A 24072-nucleotide genomic window follows, 5' to 3' on the forward strand; every position below is an offset into this window, starting at 1 on the left:
TTACAACTTGTTTTTTGCCTCTCATCCTTTTGAAATGAACCTCTGAGAAGAGACTGGGTCTGTCTTTTCTGTATCTTCCCATAAGGAAATTGAACACTAAAGTTCTCTTCCCTTTTACTCTTAAAACTGAACAAACCCTGTTCTTTCAGCTTCAGATCATACTCTAGGTACTCCAACCACTGACCAACTTGGTGCCCCTGCACTGGATTCACTCTGGTGTTCCGCAGTATCTTTTATATACCAGAGATTCCACAACTGGATACAGTAGTCCAGGTCTTATACATGATGGATAGAGGGGAAGAATCAACTCCTTGGAACTGGTGCCTACCTCATTTCTAATGTAGCCCAGTGCATGTTGGTCTTCATCATTTTGAGGGTACATTGTTGGCCAGCGTTCAGTTTGTGATCCATCTTGACTCAGTATTTTCTTCAAAGCTGCTTTATATGCCTAGAACACCAGTGACAGCCCTCTTAGCTATCACTGGCAACCTTGATGAAAGTATACCCCATCCTATCACTCAGGTCATTAATAAAATTTTTAATCAGAGTTGGTCCCTGTATCAGTCTCGGAGAGATACTACAACCTGCTAGTGGGACTATGGAAGCTCTTCTTGCTCCTCATATCTTCCAGTTTCAGGCTAAGCTTTGGTTTTCCGAACTCCAAACTTAAATACTGAGGTATATCAAAATAAGAATTGTGTACATATAGAAAAGTGTTAATGAAATTTTGTACCTCAAATTCTGAAAAGCAAGCATGCTTTGAAGAATTAAACTGGAAACTGCTTATGTTTAGAGCTGTGATATAACACTCTTGTTCTGTTTAGGGATGGCAACTGAGATGATCTTTATGCGTTTTTGATTTAAAGTAATAATAGAGTTTCCAAGGACAGATTATAAATCGAGCATTTTCTTAAAGTGGTCCCAGAATTTTATCTAAAGCAAACAATTAGTCTGTTGTTTTTCTAAACCTATGGTCAGTACCTATGCTCAGATCTATGCAGAATTTTGGTTTTTTTTTATCTTCACCATGCAGAACAACTGAAACTGAGCAGTGGTCCCCTATCTTTGTCTTCACTTGGGCATTCTAAATGTCAGTCCAGGTCAACAAAAAAAAGCACAAGCATTATTCACTGCCTGCTTTAAAACTATGCCAAGATGAGTAAATTGGAAAAGGGTTGTGCTGAGTAGTGACCCTGTGTCAAACACTGTGCCCTCTCTCTGGCTTCCAGGTCTGGCAGACTTGCTGGCATACCACTGTACTAATGCATCTGGAATGCTTTCTTCACACCAGCACAGTGTGCTCCATATTAATTCTTATCAATGAAGAAAAGCAGTGACTTGTCCAATGGACACATTTTTCAAGCTATACTCATCAATACTGATGCCATGATCAGTCCTTTACCTGTATTGTAGAGTCCTTAGCTATAGATGGCTCTAAACTCATGGAAATAAGAAAAGTTGCGGTCCCAAAGAAAGAAATAAACAAAATCCCTCTGTTTTATGAGCAAGAAGTCAGTGTGCACTTGGGATAGGACCTGCATTGCCTGTGTCACTGCAAGTACAGAGTTCTTTCATCACTTGGAGTCCCTGTTAAGGAAATACAATCTAATTATGAACATTGCAATGCTAATATTATCAGTAAACTAAATATGTCAGTTTGTCAATAATGGTGATAAGAATTTATATTAAATCTGTACTTTTTATTTCACTTAATAAGGTTTTGTCATAGAAACAGTAATGCCTTTTTGTGGATATATTCATATTTTTCAAGCACCAGTTCATCCCCTAAGTGTCTAGTGCTTTATATGTGCCAGTTTACAGTCTCAGCCCACTTGTGTTCCATTCAGTTAGGATAAAGAGTCTTGCAGTAAAGCATTTGGAGACTTCTGCAGTGAAACATTTAAGTAAAATGTATTTCTATTAGACAATTGGCACATTAATCTCAAAAAGCACATACAAACCCAGTTATTTTCTTACAAGATGTAGAAGAATAAGGATGAAATGTATGAATGTAAGAATCAATGCATACTGCAAAAATTTGAAATTGAGTTCACCAGCCAATTAAAAAGACCTTAATCAGGTCTGACATTTCATTTCCTTATTATCTTGTTACATTCTTCTAAAAAATGAATCGATAGATAAAATACTGTTTTCTCATTCTCAAAAAAGCAAAACAGTCCTGATTCATTGTCCTTTCTTTTTAGTTGCATTAATACCAAAGTCTGTTGTCAAAAATTCAAGATATATTTTCCTCCCTTCTGAATTAACTGATTCACTCACTGTATTTAGCATGCTTTGTGTAAACAGTATTATCCTGAAGATAAAAATTTCTTATTCATTGATCTTGTGCATAACTCCTTTGATTATGTTTTTCAAAATGAATTTCTGTCGTTGTGTATTTGATGTCTCTTTCAAAATATTTTTTCTCTTTGAAAATATATAGATTGAACTGAAAAGTGGAATATTAAACATCTTTTTAAAAACTGGCATTGTCTTCACACAAGTGGATCTCTGGTTGGGACTGTCTTATTGTGATGGAAAGTGGAATGAAGTCACTGTGAACAAGGAGGGCTCTGTGATTTTAACAAGTATGAATGAAATGAGAGAGCAGGCACTTGAACCCCGTGTTCAGCAGCTGAAAGTAAACTCACCTGTCTACATAGGAGGAATCCCACCTGAGATTCAGAATTTTTATAAAGAGCTGGGGTTAGAACAAGGTAAGATGACACCAAGAACATGTGTTTTCAAAAACTGATGTCATGCACAAGGTGGACATTCTGCTGCTGACAGTGTAAATTCATGAATATGTAACAGGAATTTTTCTTTCCACCCATTGTTACCTTAACTACCAGTCATCCCTACCAATGTAGCTTTACTGAGTCCTGATCCTTTTGCAAAGCTATAAAAATTCTTCCAACCCAGTGGTATCTGAAGCAATCTAACTGCTGGGAGGGGAACTGGAGAGTAGCAAATGGTAAACTGAGATGCCCAACCAGATGATTTCAAATCTTCATCAGAGAGCCAGTTCAGATAAACTTGTTTCACTTGGTCCACTCATGTCACTTGCAGATCTGGAATACAAAACCAGTGGAAAACAGTAAACATAGCTTAAATCACTGTAATGAGGCTGGATGCTGCCACATGGAAGAATAGTTGAGAGGGTTTTAGGCCGTTTTTAGGCAATATTGGTTCTAACCCAAAAAATTAAATGAATATAAACCCCTGAATTCAGATTTTGGCTACAATTTCTGTGACCTTTTCCTTGTTATCAGAAAGAGGAGACATGGTCATATTTTTAGCCATCACTGCGACCCTTCTGTTTGGGAACAGGTCAAATTTGTAGGGAAAAGAGGAGAAGCATTAATTACAACCTGATACTAGTGACCTTCACAAAAGATCTACTGTAGGAAATGTAGCCAAAAGTGTCTACTAAACTGACTCTGGGTGTGTTTTTTCATTAGTTGTGAAATTATTCATCAGTCATGGTGTATTTTTCAGATACCGTGAACAAATAAGTAGCAGTCAGTAAGTGATTAGTGGGGAATCTAGTAAGTGGCTTTGAATGCATGAACTCACACTGAATGTGTGCATCAAGTAAGCTCTGTAGAGCTGTTTGGAAGCCTGGTGGTTTCACAGCTATAGAGTAGTTTGAATCAAATCCATGCACTGGCATTCACAGATATTTCAAGAATATAGTGTTCTTCCAGCTCTAAGTATCACATATAATATAATCTTCCTTCAGGTTCTGTGTGCATAATATTTATGGCCTGAAAGAGCTAGCCAGTCATACCCTGTCAGTGTTGCCTTGTAGCAGATGGTATAGCCTCGTGAGTGGATGCATTCACAACTCCTGCAGCAAAGAGATCTGTGAACAAAGAATCTAGGGCAACATAGCATCTAAAGTGAATGTCTGAAGTGCATACTGAGGCACATCAATAAACATTACTTTTCCACCAAGCCTCCTCAGCACGCCGCAAAATAAGATGGCGGCTGGGAATTTGTATTTAGAGTGTCCAAAGAGAAAAACATTCTTATGTGTTCCTAAATGCAGTTTTAAGTAAACAAGATTAGACATTCCAGCTTAAGGCGTGTTTTATTTAGGACTACAGTGATGTAATGGTAAGATAATAGAATATGGAGACCTTCTGATTTAATAATTATTTAGGTAAGATTTTCTTAATCAATGGCTGCTTTGTAGTTAATTTTTAATAAAGGAATGTTGTTTTGCTCACAGCAAATAAGGGATGAATATCCTTCTCCTCCCACCTCACCTCCATGTCAGTTACAACTTTAAGAAATTTCAACTAGAGTCTGTGGGCCTTTGCATGACCCATCATATGCCCTCTTGAGAAATTCAGAAGGAAGGTACCTTGCAGGAATGTTTGTGAGAATTTGTACAGTCTTTACTTATTCTGCAGCTACTTGAGAATAAACAAGATTACTTGGTTGACATTAGTCAGAAATCTTCAAATAGTGATAAATGTAGCCAAAAAGATACTAAAATAATGTATAATAGCTTATACAGTGTGCATCTCACTGAAAATTAAACAGCTGTTTATTCTGTCTTATGATTAGAATGTCCATGCAGACTGGGACTAATTCTTTCCTCTGCCGCAGACTAAGAAACTGAGCAGGTCGCTGTGGAGTAGCAGTAGAACTTAAATTAGGACGTATTCATGCTGAGGAGCAGTTTGGCTAAATTCCTAGCATTGTGGAAAGTGTTTTAGAGGCTGATTCAAAATGGGTTTCCACCTTCAGTACCCCTTTTTGCATGAACTACGTAAGGACATTAGATTCTCAGTTCAGGTGGCTAAGTACAAATACTACTCTGATCTGTCATCTTGCAGTGATAAAGGCAATAAAAGTACATAATATATAAATACAGTGCTTTCACAAAGCTAAAGAGTAGCACTGATCAGTGAGAGGTGGATTTTTAATTTACAAAGTTAATTCTTAAATGAATTGAAGTCTTCAGTTTGGTTGCTGTTTACTTCGGGTTTATGTTAAACACCAATTGCTACTCAGATTTGAGAACTATTTTGTGTCAATTTATTAATTTTTAGTAAATATAGAGATTTTAACAACTGCATCCTGAATTTTATAGTGATGTTTTAACTGCAAATGACTAATTTAACATATTTGTAATGTTGATAGGAATGTTACACACAGAAATATATGTATATATAGAAATAAATATAAAATGTAGCTTCTTAAATTTTTTATCATAAACAAATAGTTTAGGGTTGTGTTTCTACAGGATGTTTGTAAACAGCATACTAGTTATATCCCCATCACAAAAAACTGAAATAACTCCATCTGATCTCCTGAAGTTAATTGTATTTTTAATTTAGATATTTTTCTCAGTTTGAGAAAGCATGTGTATTAACAAAATATTAGAAGGCAGCAGAAAGCTGATTTTAAAAGTCAGAATCACTTTTATGGTAATAATTTTTAAAGTGAGAAGTGACAGGAGAGAAAACAGAAAACTATTTCCCTGTGGGATGGAATTGCTAACAGTGAAAGGTGTTCCTGTAAGGCAGGATCTTACAGCTTAGTATCGTGAAAGTGTAGGCAGAATGTCACGTTGGAAGTCAACCTATTCACATTATAGTCTTTAATGCTGAAAATTCAGAATTGAAAGGAACAAAAGTGTTTCTTAATGACTGAAGCTCTTTATGTGGTACTAATCCCTTACTGTTTGCTAGGTTTCGGTGGTTGCATGAAGGATGTTAAATTTACACGAGGTGCTGTCGTTAACTTGGCATCTGTGTCCAGCAGTGCTGTCAGAGTCAATCTGGACGGATGCCTATCAACTGACAGTGCTGTTAACTGCAGGGGAAATGACTCCATCCTAGTGTACCGAGGAAAAGAGCACAGTGTTTATGAGCGTGGTCTACAACCATTTACAGGTAGCACATTGGTTCTTTAAAAAAAAATACATAATTTTCAGTTCATTTTTTGTCAATGTATTACTGTGTTCAGTGTTTTTTTAGTATTTTTAATCTTTTACCTCCTCTGTACTTCTCCATGTCCTTTGAAGAATACCTCTATAGGGTGGTTGCCTCAAATGAAGGAGGATCAGTATCTAGTGTATGGACCCACATTCGTACAAGAGAATCAGGTAAATATAATTTTAAGTTTTACTTACTCTCATTTTTCATAGGCTATCTAATGCCAGGTTGAAGGTGTTCAAGAATGGTCTCGGCACAATTCTGTGCAATGTGCTCTAGGATGACCCTGCTTGAGCAGGGAGGTTGGACCACATGACCCATTGTGGTCTCTTCCAACCTTACCCATTCTATGATTTTGTGGAGACAATCCCACCACAGTGATTTTGAGTAGTGCACGTTGCACGGTATTTCTGAAGGAGCAAAACTGCTTAATGCTTCGAACAGAATACCAAACTACAGTCATCAGCTAAAGTGTTAAGGCAAGTATTTTCTTATCATAATTCAAGGTATTTTCCAAACATGTATTGGATAATGTCATTATGTGAGAGGAAGGATGTTATTGAACTGCATTAACTGAGTAAGAGCAGCCATCCATGTAGTTGTGCTCTTATGTGCACATCTGACCTCATGTTACATGAGTAGGTTGGAGTAAGTAAATCTGCATTTTCCTATGTATCACCTAATGATACAAAATCAGGTGTAGAGAAAGGTGATACTGGGATAGCAGGCACAAGCCGTGGAAATAAGAGGCCATGTAGTTGCTAGGGACAAGAAGGTGTTGTGAAAGTTGTTTTTTTAAATGACCCGCACATGAGTATGCTGCTCAGTGCGGCTGAATGAGGATTCTTTTAACAAGTAGTCCATAGATTGTGTGTGAAAATGTGGCAATATATACTACCAAAGCAGCATGTGGCTTTTGGAGAAGGTTTCAAAGTAGGAACATATCTGCTGAGCATTAAAGATCAAATTTTTTCATGTGTCTTATGAAGAAAATTTAAAAAAAACTTTTCCCCTTCTGTTCAGTGTTTTTGCAAACTTCATCAAGCAAATTTTTGAAGATTTACAGTTCTGTGTATTTTATTTAACAAACCTTCCCTCTTCTGTAAATTGAAGCCTAATTGCATTCCAACAAGGCAGAGAATTCTTTTGATGGAAGTTATTCAGTGTATGATCTTAAAGCATTATGTGATACTTGCATAAATATTGGACTTGAAAATGCATTCTTATACAACTTACTCTCATTATTTGGTGTGCCACCCAGAAGGCACAATATATACGCATATTTTCATATTAAAAACTGTCTGACAACTGTAAGGTTTGCCACAAATTTATGTTTGCAAGCTGACCACAGTATTGAGCAGTCTATGTTCCCTGGGGTTGGAGAATAATTGCACTATTTAATTATTTTTGAGTTGGTTTTGTTATATCCCTTATGAGAAGACCATCTGCTGTACAGTACCTTACCTTACCTTCATAACTAATAAAATCAATATATTACTGTAGTAATGGAAACTTTCTCAGAGTATCGCATTCTTACTTTACACAAGAATCACAACTTCCAGGTATTTTTGTACTTTCCATGCTGATACCCTTATAAAAAACAAGACTGCATTCATATTTAATGAAACAAAACAATAAAATTACCAAAAAATAGGTTATTTAATGGAGAGAAAAGTGAATGATCATCAGCAGGGCTAGGGAGTCCACATGCGTTTACGGCAAACTCATCATCCATCATCCTGCCATAGTGTTCCTTGGGTCTTTCCTTTGCATCCCTTGTGCAGTCATCTGTGATGCTGTTACTGGCCAGACCTTTACCTGGTATAGTAATATCTAAGAAATAGTTAAAGGTTATAGCAAATGGGATGATTTCTTATTATTAGCAACTGTATGCATATATGATCTTGGTTTTCTGTTCCTTAAAACATTTTCTTTTCCTTTTTTCTTTTTTTTTTTTTTTATATTATGTTATGATCAGAAGCAAAGGATTTTGCAAAAAGGCCTTAAAAATCACTGCTTTGCCCCAGGACAAGTGCATGGCATTGTGGAAACAGGAAAATAAATTAAAGACCTTCAATTTTTTGAAGGACTTCTGTAAATGAGAATGCAAATATTTAGAAATGTCTCATAATTGTGACATTCTGTGGCTTAGATACCCCACTGATAAATATCAAAACTCTTCTCTGTTGCAGTACTGTCTTGCTTCATTCAGTTGTGTTATTTTAATGCCTGAGCTTGTTAGCTACGTGCAATCCACCTCCTCTCTTTGTGAGTGATGCTTAAATATGTTTGATACATGAAATGTTTTTGGAAAATTGCAACAAGACAAGAAGGAATGTTATGTAGATGGAGTTTTGATGGTTTTGAAATATAGCTTAAACTGAATAGCTCAAGATGTGCAGTCATATTAAATCAATGCTGAAAAGTTACAACTCTAATAAATTGTATTTATGCTAATGGTTGAGTCTGATTTACTGCAGCCATTAAAAGTGAAGAATAGGGGCAATAGTCTCCTTAGAACTGCCATTTTCTCTATTTTCTATTTTATCCTTCTACAGTTCCACAAAATGTGCCAAGTCCCTCAAGAGTTCACAGTATAAATGGTTACAGCATTGAGGTCACCTGGGACAAACCAGCTGGGGTCATAGGTGTAATTGAGAAGTACATTTTGAAAGCATATGAAGCGGATGGTCCCAATGTACCCATCACTAGTGCTGAGCTTGCTGATGCTGGTATGCTCACAGGTAAATGCTGTTAAGTACCATTTTTTAGGCATATCTAATAACACAGGATGCTTATACCATTTTTTTGTTGATCTGTAAAAAATTACTTGTCTATTTTTGTGTATACACAGCATAGATAACATTTGGAAGGATAATTATTTGTGTCAGCGTCCTCATAGTGATGTACTCATTTCAAAGAACAATAGAAATTAAGATACAACACAAATACTAAAAAGCAATTCCCAAACTATTTATGATCTGGGCGGGAGGAATGCTTTTCTGGTTTACTTGCTTTTGCGCAGTATATGTGATTTTTTTTTTTTCCTCCTTCACTTTTGTTCCCTCCAGTTCACCTAAATTAACTCTGAATGTGGGTCCCATAGGATACTATGTGACCTGAGGTATGAAAGCACTTGATCTACTTGCCTAATTTTGATCATATAAACCCAACTGATTTCAGTGGGAACTACCATGCATATGCATTAATCAGATGGTGTGGTTGATACCACTGGGATGTAGAGGTAGGTTATTATGGAATGAAGGAATTCAGGGCTTTGAGTTTATGGGGTTTGTTTGCTGTTGAGCTGTGGGTTGTGGACAGAAGCTATAAGGAACCATTACATGAGATGTTTCCTGGAGCCTAGGTCTTTTTACCCATAGGAGGCAGATTTTTTTAGGAAGAAATGGTGGACTCTTTCTTCTACATAGAGAACATTTTGGGACATTTCTTCTGTCAGGATAACGTGGATCTGGCTTTCTGCTCTCTATTAACAAACTGCCTTTGATTGCTGCTACAAGGGAAGGAAGTACATTACAGAAAAGAATCTGGATTATGTTATATGGTGACTAAACGGGGCAATAATACAAAATCTTACTTTCATTGTAACAAATTGTGACCAATACACTTGTTTTTATAATCTCTAACATCAATTATTTAATTCATAACAATTACAAAAGTGGTAACAATGTAATGCTCAAAGCTGTTGCTTTGGTTTGACTCGGGTTTTGGGCAGTACAGTAGTCTTGGAAAAACTGTTAACTCAGGCAGTATATTATTGCTGCTTTCCTGAAGCCCAGGTAATAGTTTTTACATAAGTATATATGGTTTGTGTTGTTTCTCTACCATAAGCATACATTTTCAAGAGAAAACTTGCATGTATTTTATTTTCTTCAGTTTGAAATATCTTGACTGTTTGTGAGTGATGAACTTACATACTGCGTGGGCTTTCTGTCCTTACTGCCATTTCTTTGATGACCTTGTTGATTTCAATATTCTTTATTTATGCTATTAGGCAATACAAATTGTATTAGCAGAATTTAAAGACCCTAGTAGAAACATATGTATTAGACAGCTTATTCACAGCTGATGGTCAGAACAAAAATGTTGTTTAAATTTGTTGGTGCTGTGCCATGATTATGCGTCAGGGTTATGAAAAAGCCTATACCAGCCTGGACAGGTAAGAGTGAGTGTTCCTGTTAATACAAATTCAGCTGTTTGGCTGAAAGCTGCATCTGGACCATCATGCTTAATGTACTATGGTAAAATTGTCTTTATTTTTTTATACATTTATACTTCTAGCTTCTGTAACTTACTGTGGCAGTAAGTTTTCCAATTCAGTTTTGTGTGTTTAAGGACTGCTTCCTTAAACGGTTTAGTTACGTATTTTCCAATTTTGGCATTGTATGAGATATATAATTGATGTCCTCATGGTGAGGTCAGAGCTGAGACAAGTGGAAATTAAATCACTGGTCTTGAAGCTATTTTATCTTAGTTCATTGATTTCAGTGAAGCCTACACAAGTGGGCAAGTGTGTGGACATTGAAAACTGGTTATCCACAAAGGTGAGGCTCCCAGGAAAAGGTGTCTTTCTCTGTTGAATTATCTTTCCTAGTTAATCAAAAGTTATCATAAACACAGAACCCCACAGAAGATGCTATCTTTGCTTACTTTGAATTTGCTGAGAAGGAAAATGTTGCTTGTTTTCTCCCTAATTTCAGGTAAATTTCTTCAGAAATTCTTTTGTTGTGTTCCATGAGGAAATACCACAGTAACTCAAACAGCCAGGCTTGTTAGTGCAACAGCAGAGAAGAAAGCACCACACCTCTCAGTGGGATCACTGATGAAGGAACTCTGACATTTTTCCACACCCTCCTTCAAATTTTCGTTCCCTGTCAAATCTAGGCACCACTTAATCTGCTGCTTGCAAATGTATCTGAGGGCACTGACAACCCTCTTTGTCTTTTTTTCCCTTGAAGCTTTTTATGCCCATCTCTTGTGTTTTAGTTTATACTTAAATTATAAATTCTTTTGAACCATTTCAGTAGGGTCCTGAGTCATAACTGTTGCACAGTGACAAAAAGTTAAGAGCATTACCCATTTCTGAGAAGGCTGTCCTGTGTGTGTCAAATTCAGAAGAACCTGTTGTACCGTTGTCAAGAAGAAAAGCTGAGCTAAATATTAAAACAGGTCTTTAAATGACTGTAATACCACAGTCTCAAATGCCTATTTCTGACTCATCAGAAACCAAAATCCTTCCAAATCTGACCCTTGTAATCTTCAAAATGTCAAACTATTTTTTCACTTTCATCCAAGAAAAGAGTATTCATCAGATTTAAATGCTTAAAATGAGGTTCTGACTGTTGAACCAGGAGTGTATTGGATATATTATTTGATATATTTCCACATGGTGTTCAGTATCTGTATTCTAGGCTGAGAGTGTAAAGTTAGAGTGTAAATTTTTGGGATTCAAGGAGCACTGTGCAAGCCTATCTTGCCTTCAAAGACGCATGTAATAACATTGATACACTTTGGATACAGCTCGTCACACTCACAGAGTAATAAAGGAAGTACAGGGTCATCACATCAAAGAAGTTTCTTCCTAGAGGCTGGGTTGCTTTCCTGTGCATTCCAGTGCATTCCACATGCTGACATGAAAATTTGGAATATAAATTAGTATCAGTATTTAAACAAATGAAAGAGGCTTTAGAACATACATTGTTTCAGTGTGGTTTGTGAGAAGCTTTTGCTTCTACTTTCCTTTGGAATCCAGAATATCAAAGGATCGTTGGGGTTGGAAGGATTATCCTGTCAACTCCCCTAGCTCAGGCAAGGTTAGCTGGAGCAGGTTTCCCAGGACCATGTCCAGCTGAGTTTTGAATATCTCCACATATGGAGATATTCCACTGTGAACGTCTAAATATTTCCCATTAGAATGACAGTATGTGCTTTACAATGCTATACCACGGCATGTGAGATCTGGAGGGCTGTACGCATTGTGCCCACACAAAGGGGTGTCATGCATTGAGATCCATTTCATGATGAGGGCTGTGATGCTCATTGTTGGCCTGTTTTGTCCCTGTGGGTGTCATAAGGAGATTTGGTCTCTCTGTCTCTCTCACCGATCTATAGGCACATCTGTCTTGGTGGGAGGAGCTGAAGGAGCATACCAGAAGCTGCAGCCCAGCCCCTGCTCAGATCCCTGTTTGACTGCGGCAGCTAATGCAACATCGGGGAGCCAATAGACCTGTCTTTGCCCATTAGGTTTCTGTGAGTTGTCAGGTGGTGCTTGAGCTCCTAATGACTCTAAGTCAGAGTGGCAGAATGTAGGTTCCTATCTCCTTTCATTTAGCTGGCTTTAGCAGACTAGTGGCATATTTTTCAATATATGAATTTTAAAACATAAATTATATTAGTACTCTACAATATTAAGATTCAAACTTGATTGAGTTTAGACCTAAATGAATCTTGTTTACAGTCCAATGCTGTTTTATAAATTTATTCATACAAAATGTAAATTGTCTGATTAAATAAACCTGAACATTTTATCAAAATCACATCAACTCTTAGCTACATACCAGTACTTTTATTAATAAAAAGAAGTCAATGTTTTAATGTTTGTCAGGACAGAAGGGATAATTAATATGGTTTTATAGACATACTCAAAAAAGTTTGCAAAAAGGTGGACAGTATTTCTTTCTCTCTTTGCAAACTTTTAAAATTAATCATACTGCAGAAAATGAGCACTGCCAGTTGTTTGAAATGATCAAGGGTAACATAGTGGTAGATATTACAGAATCAATACTCTGTTGAGCCAAGGTTTTTTGCAAATTGAAGCAGCTAGAGAGTTGCCCTGTGTTATCGGGAATGTAACAGGTTTCTTTCAACCACTGCAACCTGAATTGCATCTTCAAAGCCAGTGGAGCTTGTACATGGTTTGTTATGAAATATTTCTGTTGGGGAAAAGAAGGGTCTTTCAAGCCACCTAAATCCAACAACTAAGGTAAACTTTTTTTTTGTTCTTATAAGCCAAAGAGTTGGAATAGGTGTCCTCATGTTCAATAGTCCTTCAACGTTTTATGACTCATACTATACTTAGTTAGAAGATGCTTTAAAAATGCAGATGTATGCGACAGATTGATGTGCACAGGCTTTCAGTTCAGAAATGCATATGTAGAAGACACATGTACTTACACAGTTTTTGCTACAATCTGTCAAAAACAAAGTCAGTTGAGGACTTCCTTTTCTGATCAGTGGACTGTGATTAAGTGTACTGTGGCAATGATGCATCTCGACACACAAGTGACTTTGTTGGACAGATACTGTATGACCTCAGGCATTCAAGTTAGCTAAATAGTCTCGAGGTATGGGGAGGGGAGATTTGGTAATTTTTGTTTCTAAAGCTTAAACAAAGACTAAGGTGAATCTAAAGGTCAAGTGTTGTTTCAATTGTAATAGGTGCATTTCAAAATAGTTCCTTATGAAATAGAGTGTTAGGGAGTCAACAATGAAAAAATCTGGCAAAGAAAAGTCCTTTTGGCAACAAAATGCACTCAACTTGTGAAAGAAATGTGTGATAAGCTTTGTTTGGAATCTTAATATTCAGTAGCAAAAGTGAGTTTTCAGACTGCGTATGAAAGTAATGCCTGGTTATGATTAAAATTAGCTAAATTTACCTCTAAAAAAAATAGAACTAGCCTTGCAAAATAGTCCTCTTCAACCATGTTAGCTGAGCTAACATGGAAGTGAGGAAGTGAACTTTAGTATTTGTGTTACATCTGTAAGATTAAATAGCTTATTTTTGTGTGAGTTGTGTATGTAGGTGAGTGGTTTTGTTTTTATGGGAAGGCTTCATCAGGAAATATGTTTTAAAAACCTCACCTCAATTTATATTTTTTTATAACCAATCCATTATGCAGTGTAAAAACTCTATAAGTTGCAATAAGCAAGTGTGTCTTTTCATCTCTGAAGACCTGGTGGAGTTTTGAAGCAACTTCATGAAACAGTAGGGTGACAGATTGGAACAGTGAAGCAGCTGCTTTCATAAAACTAGATGAAGAAATTGCTATAATACTGTAATTGCCTTTGATTCTATTTTTCAGTTTTTCTGAACAGAATATTAGCCCTCATAGTTTAGTGGTGAACAGTTTATTTTTTCGTTGATGAGAAGCATTACTTTTCCACTCAAAATCTGCCAGGATGCTGTGTTGCCTAAATGTATGAGACTTCCCTTTTAGAGGTTCTGAACAAAAGAAATGTCTATTTTATGGAGAAGTGAAGGAAAGAAGCTGGATATTTAATCTTCTTATATGCTGTATGCATTAGAATGATGAATGGAGTGGATATAAAGATGCAACTCACCCTGACTAGTCCATGCACCCATTTTGCCATAAATTCATTGTTGACCCCTTTTCTACTGTCCATAGCAATGTTCTTATCCCTTATCTGCTAAAATGAACGTAGCGTTTTCTCTCTGACACAACTCTAAACCTCAACTTTCAATATTGCAAATAATTAAAGACCATTTAAATAAAAGTATAGAGAATTAAATACTAGTTTTGCATATAAAGTGGGCTTAATGTTCTAGGTGTGATTCCAGATCACTCTTTTAGACTGTTAACTTTACATTCATATTTAACAAATGACATTATTCAGTTTCATGGGGTCACTGTGTCAAAATGTCTGTGTTAGAACTTTAATTTATTTCCAAAGGTTCTTTGGGCAGATAGGATGGTGTGTTAGAATGATTTAGTGTCTCCACTTTCCCATGTGGATTTTAAGGTTTTGATCGTAGCCTATGATGTAAATTTTGAGACTAGGTGGATTCAGCTGCTCTGTGGTGGCAGACTGAATGAATGGGACTCATATCCCAAATGTGGGAGGTTGACCCTCATCTTAAATATTGATGATGTCTCTAATTCTATCTCCTGACCAAAGTGACAATTTATCTGCCTCTCTCCTGTTAACTTTAATAGAATACATGCAATTGTGGCCAAATTTTGCTTTGTTAGCACCCCATCTTGGAAAGCCCGATGGATTCTTATCAGATCAACAATTATTGGATATAGACAAGAGATGTCGGTCAGGGAGTGTGATAATTGAGAAGTTGGGGTAAGTTTTTTAAAGCTGTCAGCTGACTTCATTGGATCATAGGCTATTTTTTTACTGCAAAATTTATTTTGCTGTGCTATAAATTAATTCACGTGTATCAGTGATGATCTTTGCTGTGGGACTGCTGACTTCGTATTTTAACGTAGTCAGGCGCTGAGTGTAAATTTCACTGACTGACTGAAAGTGCAGAGGAAATGAGTGGGTAATGAGAGCAGAGCAGCCAGTTCTTTAATTGAATTAAAAGCCGGGTGACACCAATGCAGACACCTGTCCAATTACAGACAGGCCAAGGTGTTTACCATTGCTGTACAAGCGATTTGAAGATGACAGAAATCTTTCCGCCCACAGATTAACATAATGAAGGAGAACAGATTACAGTGGATGCTGGCCAAACAGATAGGATGGCAGCTGAGAAAAAAGTAGTTTGCTGAAGTATGTAAATAAAATCTGTGCACTTTCTATTGCCTACCTATGCAGCACATCTGTTTCTTTGTTGAAAGAAAATAGGGCAAGAGTACATGTGCAGGAAAAACATTGATTAGGAAACAAACAAATGATTTTTTAATTTGCTGCCTCTGCTGAATGAATTTTAAACATAAAAATCCTTTTGCAAAAGGGCTTCTTTACTTGTTTGGGGGTTTTGTGGGTTTTATTTTTTTTTCTTTTTGCAAATTCTCGCTGCCTTTCGCAAACTTGCCTATGCAATGTGAACTCTGTTCTGCTGCAGATGCTTTGTATAAAACCTTTCTATTTTGTCAAAAGTAAACAAAACAGCCCAATCCCAACCTTCTACAGATACGGGTATCTTTCTGGGTATGTCCTACTGCAGCTCTCAGTGCCTGAAGCCATTGGTGACCCTACCGAATGTCTTCTATCAGAAAATGCAAGGAGCATTAATTCGCTGCTTTATAAGAAAAGAATGCTACAAGTGCTAAAAGTACAAATAAAACTAAATTGCTTCCTAAAGCACAGCAGAGTGAGTAGAGAGGTGGCATATACACTGTACTATGCTCCTCTTGACTGAGAACTTGCAAATGTCACAGAGTATTTGGTTTCTGCTTCTGTTTATTTGCAGCAGGTAATTCCAATTGTGCCTTTTATAGTTTCCTGTGTTTAACCCTCTATGATCTGGAAATAAGTCTTATGCAAAAAAAGATATTTTTTCAACTAATGGAATTTCCGTGATGAAGAATTTAGTGTAGATTCCAGTACTTCCAATATTTTACAGGGATAGTAATGCCTAAAGGGGGCATACAGGAAAGCTGGAAAAGGATTTCTTGCAAAGGTGTGTAGTGAAAAGACAAGGGGTAATAGCTTTAAACTAAAAGAGGACAGGTTTAGATTAGCTATTGGGAAGAAGTTCTTTACTGTGGGTTTGGTGAGGCAGTGGAACAGGTTGCCCAGAGAACTTGTGGATGCTCCATCCATGGAAGTGTTCAAGGCCAGGTTGGATGGGGCTCTGAGAAACCTGGTCTAGTGGAAAGTGTCCCTGCCTATGGAGGGGGGTTGGAACTAGATGATCTTTAAGGTCCCTTCCACCACAAACCATTCTATGAAAACATCGTTATTTCCTGTTTTCGGCTTTTTGATGACTCTTAAAAATATCTGCCTTCCATCACAGGAAGACTACAGGGACATTTGCTTAGGTGGTGGCTGACACAGTGTTCTTTTCCTTTCCTGTCACATTTACTTCGGATAGTAAGATGTCAGTACAGCTTTCTGCTGTTAACTGGGGATTTGCAAAATCAAAGCTATAACCAGAGCAAGCAGATGCTGATCAGCTAGTTTTAGTTCGACATTGCTCTGAAGTATAAGTGATTACTTCTGAATATTTCTTCATGTGTACGAGTGGAACTGTACACTGTACACTGTACCTCAGAAAATTCAAATAGAAAGATAATTACAATGCCAACCTTTGAAGTTTTTTGATTGATTGCAACAAAAAGCACAAACATTACTAATTCAGTGAAAGCTAGTCTCATATTTTCCATGTGAACACACCTGTTAGTAAACACAATATAAACCTTTACAGACTTTGATTGTTCTACTCAGAAAATAATGTATTTATTCTGAACTGTTAACTTCCAACATCAAATTCTCCAGGCCCTTTTTATGATTATAAAGGGTTTATGTGGGGAAAAAAGATTTTTTTTTAATGAAATGCAAAGTTATGTTGCATTCTGTGTAGTAACCCAATGACAAGTAGTAATAAGGTCTAATTTTATCTACTTGTTCATGTACATATAATACTGGGAGTTCTTTGAGGTACTGGGGTTTTTTAAGCTGCTTTCAAAATGCAGTGTTGGACAGTTTTGAAAGAACACATTTTGCTGAAATTTTATTTTTTTTAATGAAAAACCACATTGATTTTACTAGAGAGCTGTGAGAGTCAAGGTGAGAACATGGTTTGAGATAAAACTTGACTTGGCCTTCTTTTAATTACTACTGCATTTATATTTCTTATTACTTTATTGTTGGACCTATTGTTGGACCTGTTTGAAATGAGAGCTGCTGATGTTTCTGAAAATGATGGTAAACCAATTTTTTCCCCTTGTAATTCTTCGGTATATTGATGTTCAAAATATTGTTTAAGTTCCTGAAGTGGTAAGCAGTGGTTTATTGTATTTGCTATGACAAGGAGCTGATTGATATGTGGGAATCTGGTAACTTTTCTTCACTAATATAAGCAGGACCTAAAATAGCAGAAGGTGACAGATCTTTTTTTCTTGTAAACGGTGTCATCTGAATTGTTACTGTAGTAGTATAGCAAATGTATGGCCTGAAGTAATGGAAGATAAGTGGAATGTTTCATACAAAAAAGATTTCAATTTATGAATGAATAGGGGCAATGTTGGAGAGGAAATATTGAAAAAAATTTGTTCTGGGAGACATTGAAAATTCCTTGGAAAAACAAAATGAATAACTGAAAAAGCTTCGTGAGACAGGGACTAAGAAAAGAACTACTTTATTATCATTGTTGCATTAAAATATACACCTCAGTTTTGAAGCAGTATCTGTTACAGTTAGCATAATTAAGGAAACTTAACTGCATCTTAATATTTAAAATGAAATAAAATACCATATACTCTTAATTTATTTTGCAAAATTTAAGTCATGGATGATAGGAATGAAACCTTGAAATAATTTTCCTTTCCCACCTGTGACAGTGGAAGCCTGTAACAGAAGACTTTATGTTACTTCTGTCTGTGTATGCTATAATCAGTCTGTACACTGTACATGCACAACACCTTGCTTTCTTGTGTTGCAGGCGTATTGACAGGCTTGGATCCCTTCACAAACTATGCTGTAACCCTAACTGCTTGCACTTTGGCTGGCTGTACTGAGAGCTTGCATGCATTGAACATCTCCACTCCACAAGAAGGTAAAGTAATTTCAAAGGTCTTGACTTCCACATTTCAGTCATGAATAATAAAACAGGAGAAGAGCTAAACGCTGCAAAGCCATTTGCTGGAAAACCCCAACCTAATTTGATGACAAAGTGCATTGCCAGACCGTAATTGCTCCATTTTTTGGGGGGGTGCGAAAATGAATCAAACTCCATACCCTTTAATGACATGCATCTTTAATAGCTGTAATGCAGATTAATGGGCTTTTTAATTGCTGTTACATTGTTCATGCAAGAGCCTTGTCATTAATATGAAGCATCTGAAAGATTAATGAAAGCTTCCTCATTTTACTATGGCTCAGAAGTAAATCTAGAGACAGTCTGACTAAAAAGAATTGATTGTATGGCACAGTATGAAATTGAGAATCAAATGGTTGATTTCCATGGTTTCTTTTAACCGCTAAACACCATCAATAGGCAACAATTATTTCAGTGTGATGAAACCACCAAATGCCGATTGAGTTATTTATTAATTGCTGTTCAGCTTTTCCCATTTTTTTTTCTAAACACTTTCACAGGTTGTTGTGCTCAAACTAAAAGGTTATGAGTATAAATTAATGCTTCCTATGCTTACATTAAGAACAAACCAGGAAGAAAGAAAAAATACATTCAATTCTGACTTTAGAGACTAGGCTGATAAGTAATACACATCAAAATACAGATGCTCTGAAAATATCAGTGACATATCTAACTTCATTCTCAATTAAACATGAAGTCCGCATCTCCTGTTTCTATCCCAAAGCCGTGTTAATCCAGTTAAAATAATCAGTTACTCCAAATCTACACCAGTGGAATAATGAAGACTTTGACATGTATTTATTAGACAGTAGTTAATCTTCCATGATGCAGAGTAGTTTTCAAAATTCCCTCCCTCCCACAGTTCTTTGTTTTATCTTCTCATGTAAACTAGGTAATAATACAGTACCAGTAAAGCAAATAAAATTTTGGCATGAAGTCATGTGAATTATAGCCATAATAATTAAAAGAATGCTGGCGTGTTGAATTGCTACCAAAGCAGGTAGCCATGCAAGGTATTGTCTTGACGAGGGCAGTACTGAAGATTGCAGTCTAACACTGCTAGAACAGAGTTTTGTTGTGACCATGTTAACAACTGCCAGCAGCACCAATCAAATCAGAGTCCAATTATTCCCTCTTGGATGTTCAAAATAAACTGAGACTGTCTGGTGGCATTCTCCATGAAAAGGTGCAGCCTCTGACAACCAAATAGTTATTGGACCCTGTGATGTAAACATGAAATACAGTATTTACATATTTCTTTCTGCTGTGACATGTAATTAAAAATAAATTGTTTATGTCTTATTTTATCTGCTTAGTGAGTAAAGCAGGAATCCTTTACGTGTCCTATTGGAAAGGTTTAGGCAAGAGTAGATTTTTTCTTTTTCTTCCCCCCCCCCCCCCCCCCCCCCCGAAGATCAAATAAAGCCATGGGGAACATGTGTTTTATCTCTCAGAAGAATTGAACAAAAAGTCAATGTGTGGAATTTCTATTTTTGGATGCTCTTGTTGCATGCTCTTAGTAACAATAAATTGGCGATACAGAAGACAGACACCATATCACACCCTCCAGCTATCCCTGTTTCCCTGTTGAAACATTCATTTCTTTATATTGTTTTCACATTGCCAGCCACTGCTAGTTATTGTTTTAAATTGCTAACACAGAGCTTGTAAATTACAAGATATTTCTCCCAGACTAAGGCCCAAGCTCTGCTCTCCTTGCGATATTCAGTGGGATTCCTTGTGCTTCTAATATAACTCATTGGAACAGTGAAAGAACTCGACTTTTAAATTATTATGCATTGCCAACTTCCAGTATATTATATGTATAAAATCTACATTAAACAAACATTACTAAGTGTATTGAATTATGAAAAGTTTGAAATAAGGGGTAGTGCCTAAGAACACATTGCCTGCATCTGTGATGGGAATGATCCCTTTGAAATTAGGAATAAAAAGCATGAAGGAAGAGAAAATAATTTGTATTAAAAAAAGGACTGCACTAAAATCTTGTACCCCTCACCTTGCTCAGTGTTATCAAGCTGGAAAGATAAAATTATAGAAGCATTATTATTCTCCTAAACCCAAGGAGTATATCATCATCTTTCATAGAAGTTTCTGTTTGGCTCACATAAAATAGAAGGCTTCTCAAAATGCTGGTATGTTGCAGACATAAAATCTTTTCTGAAATTTCAGCTTTACCAAAAACCATTCTGGTAGTAGCTTCTCACCTAAATTCTTTATTATCCGTGGAAAGACAATATAATATAACGTTATACGTTTTTTTCACCAGCCCCTGAAGATGTGCAATCACCTACAGCAATATCCTTTCCCACATTCCTGCTGATGAGTTGGAATCCACCCAAAACACCAAATGGTATTATTACACAGTATACTTTATATATGAATGGAATACCAGTTTACTCTGGAAATGGAACTAAATATGTTGTAAAAGGTGAGTTCTCTGCTAGGTTGCATGTATAACGTGTATCTCATAGTTGCTATGAATAATTGTATGATTAACCTCTTCTTATTTCAGAGCAAAAGAAATATAGTTCTAAAATTGACTGGATGCACTTTAAACCCTGATGGTTTTATTTTTTTAAAGAATCTTTCAGAGAACTCTTTGTTGGGACTCACAGAAATTAACACCACCATGGATGGTATAGCTAAACCTTGTGCTGTATTGCCCTCTTTCACAGGATCCGAGTTGTATTTTTAATGATTTAATAACATTTTGATCTCATACCATCTAGCTCTCCAAGCAAGTAAACTGCAAGCTGTTGAAGACAAGATATTATGTACAGGTTTAATAGTTTTTCTTCCCGTCTTTCTTAGAATTCTTAATTAGAGAGACACTGCATTGCTTACCTGAATAGTCCATGTTTAATTAATTTATCGAATGTATAAACTAATTATCTGTTTTCTTCTGATATTAGTTATGCTGCGTGCCAGTAACCAGCTTATATCAGTACTCTTAAACTATTGCTAGTTTAGCATAGAAGCTAAATGTCTGTTGTTTGGCAGTACAGTGAAGCGTGGTAATCTGTCTTCCTATTTTAATGTAATTGGTGTAGTTTAATGAAGTATCCAAATTATTTGTTCAGACATTATCCAAACAACAAACAAAATTAATAAAAACCTCAAGATATGGAGCTAGAAGTAGCATACTACAGCATAAGCACTATTCTGGACCCATCAGAACATATACAGACCTGTATATGTTAATAGGTACAAGTAAAAATAAAGCACTTAATATTGGACAACTCAGGGGGGAAAGGGTACCAAGACCCTACTTTCTTTGTAATGTAAGGCCTTAAAATTCAAAACCATTTCTGCATCTTGAGTTAGTATAAAACATATTTAAAAATTCATATAGTTCAAATTTCTTTGCTTTGCACAGGCCATAAGCTACTGGTGTGGTGGGTCAGTTTTGACACTGAAAAATGAATCCAGTTAGAGAACCTCCTGAAGGCTGTTGATGATCGCTATAATAAATAGTGCACACTTTAAGTCAAACTTTTTCATTCTGTATTCAAAGGTAATGGATTTTTCGTAACCATAGTAACCTTAGTGTATTTCTGGATAAATACGTGAGGTATATACATTCTGGTTTTATTTTTGAATATAAACTACCACATTATGTATTACTAATAATATGAAAAATAGGATATAGGTTAGCATAATGACAGCTCAAACAAGTGTGCATTTTTCTTCTGCAAAAAAATAAATATTTATCAAAAGTGCAGGTTCAATTAATTTCTCCCCCATCTCCCCAGTTTTCTGGTATTCTCACAGTGCCATTTATCTTTTTTTTTGCAAGATTTCTATGAATCCCTCATTGCAATATCACAGCACCATTCTTAAAAATTTTGAAGTGAAAGTAGTTGTGCTTCCAATCTTATTAAAATCATTACTGAAAGCTCATCACAGGTGGTTTTACCAATGTGTTCATCTGCAATCTAGTTGTAAATGGGCAAGCAATGTAAAATATTTGAGGAAGTGTTCACCATAATGTATTTTGGTTGGTCGGTTTTAGATTCATGTCTGATTGTAGTCTGAATTATAGCCAAAATGATGCTTATTGATAGAAATTATGCTCAAGTAACTTTTGGAATTCTTTGAAAATGTAGAAAAGCATAAGTTAAAAAGGGTCAGGACTTGATTCCTCGTGTTCTACCTCTAAATCTTGAGTGATATATCAGAATACATTCAGCTGAAGTAGTCGAAGGAAGTCTCATCTGGTTTGTAAGCTTTCTAGAGAAGCTCTTTTCCTTCCATTTAGAAATTATTTATTTATTTATATTTTTTCTAGAATTTTTTATATTTTTATATTGAGCATTTCATGGCTTCGATTTCAATTAATTTTTAGGCAGACATGGATGTAAGGAGAAGAGAAAATCTTATGTATTCAAGAGAGAAGGCAGGTGAATCAGATTGTGTTACTGTAAGCACTACAACACAGGAGGCACTCTTGCCCATCATTATGAAAATGGTGCGGACATCAGTCTGTTTACTTTGGAACCATTTTATTTAGCTGCCAGTTTCTCACTCTGCCTGAGGGAGAAGTAGCAATGTGAGCCAGCAGACTGGGATTTGGGTCACTAGAAATCCCAGTCCTTTTGAATCAGGTTTATTCAGGATCTTGCTTAGATCTGTATATGTCTTTAATTTTACTTGATTTTTGCTTCCTTTCAGAGATTTTCTGCCTTTCAGCAGACCACAATATTTTCAGGTTTATTTCTTGCTTAGAGTATATGTCTAGATTTAATTTTTTAGGCTAGATTTAAAAGAGATATAATATTTTCTCCCCCCCCCCCCCCCCCCCCCGTTAGAGTTTTATGGTGAAAAGTTGTAGCTTTTGGCTTTCGAGTGTTATACAGGTCTTGGCCTTTTCCATATAATTATCCTTTTCTTTTCAGCGCTTACGCTAGTGTTGTTGGTGACTTATTGCCTCAACATAATATGTTACTGACCCTAAACAGAGAAACAAAGTTCATTGTCTCTGACATCTGTTTCCTATTTATTAACCAAAATTATTTTCCTGACAAAATTTACTGACTATAGGACTTAGTTCCTGACCAGTAGTTTATACCACAAAGTCATAGATTCCCTCTGTGTTTTTGAAGTACTGTATCTGTTGAAATGTGATGGGTTTTTAAACTTTTCTTTTTAAGAAGACGGCTAAAAATTTGTACTTTGCTGACTTTCATTTCAGACCATGGAAAGTGCAATCAGTTTAGGTCCGTACTAATTAATCCATAACTTGAGGAGGGATATGTTTTCTCAATACCATAGTTGCACATATATTGTTAGCTTAATTTCTGATCTTGACAGTTGTTGAGGGCTTGAAATACTCATTGATTTTCATGGAAATTCGAGGGTTTGTTCCCTCTAGGGGCTGAGCTGTAATTAAAAAGGAAACCCTTTAAAAGCACATATGGCAAATGTACACTTTACCACACTGAAAAGGGAGACCCATTAGGCATCCATCATCCATTAGTGCCTTTAAATATTTTCTCCATATTAACAAATTCGGTTTCTGTGTTGTGAGTAATAAAGCACTGAGATGAAGCCAGCCCCTCTACC

The 24072-nt window shown here is 36.2% G+C and overlaps 1 protein-coding gene across 3 annotated transcripts in view; it reads left to right on the top strand.

Annotated features, from left to right (window-relative positions):
* Positions 1–24072, top strand: part of USH2A (usherin) — a 378126-nt gene that overhangs the window by 145802 nt on the left and 208252 nt on the right. For all 3 annotated transcript variants that reach the window (XR_005562590.1, XM_039378797.1, XM_039378798.1), the window contains exons 27-32: positions 2444–2717; positions 5706–5909; positions 6041–6121; positions 8510–8695; positions 18331–18444; positions 20777–20938. Coding sequence is in view for 2 of the 3 variants with exons in the window: in XM_039378797.1 (XP_039234731.1) it covers positions 2444–2717; positions 5706–5909; positions 6041–6121; positions 8510–8695; positions 18331–18444; positions 20777–20938 (1021 nt within the window). In the remaining variant the exon portion in view is untranslated. The remainder of the gene's footprint in view (positions 1–2443; positions 2718–5705; positions 5910–6040; positions 6122–8509; positions 8696–18330; positions 18445–20776; positions 20939–24072) is intronic.

The sequence above is a fragment of the Pipra filicauda genome, unplaced genomic scaffold (genome assembly GCF_003945595.2).
Source record: "Pipra filicauda isolate LSUMZ 115617 unplaced genomic scaffold, ASM394559v2 scaffold147_size4022426_pilon, whole genome shotgun sequence".
Classification (NCBI taxonomy): Eukaryota; Metazoa; Chordata; class Aves; order Passeriformes; family Pipridae; genus Pipra; species Pipra filicauda.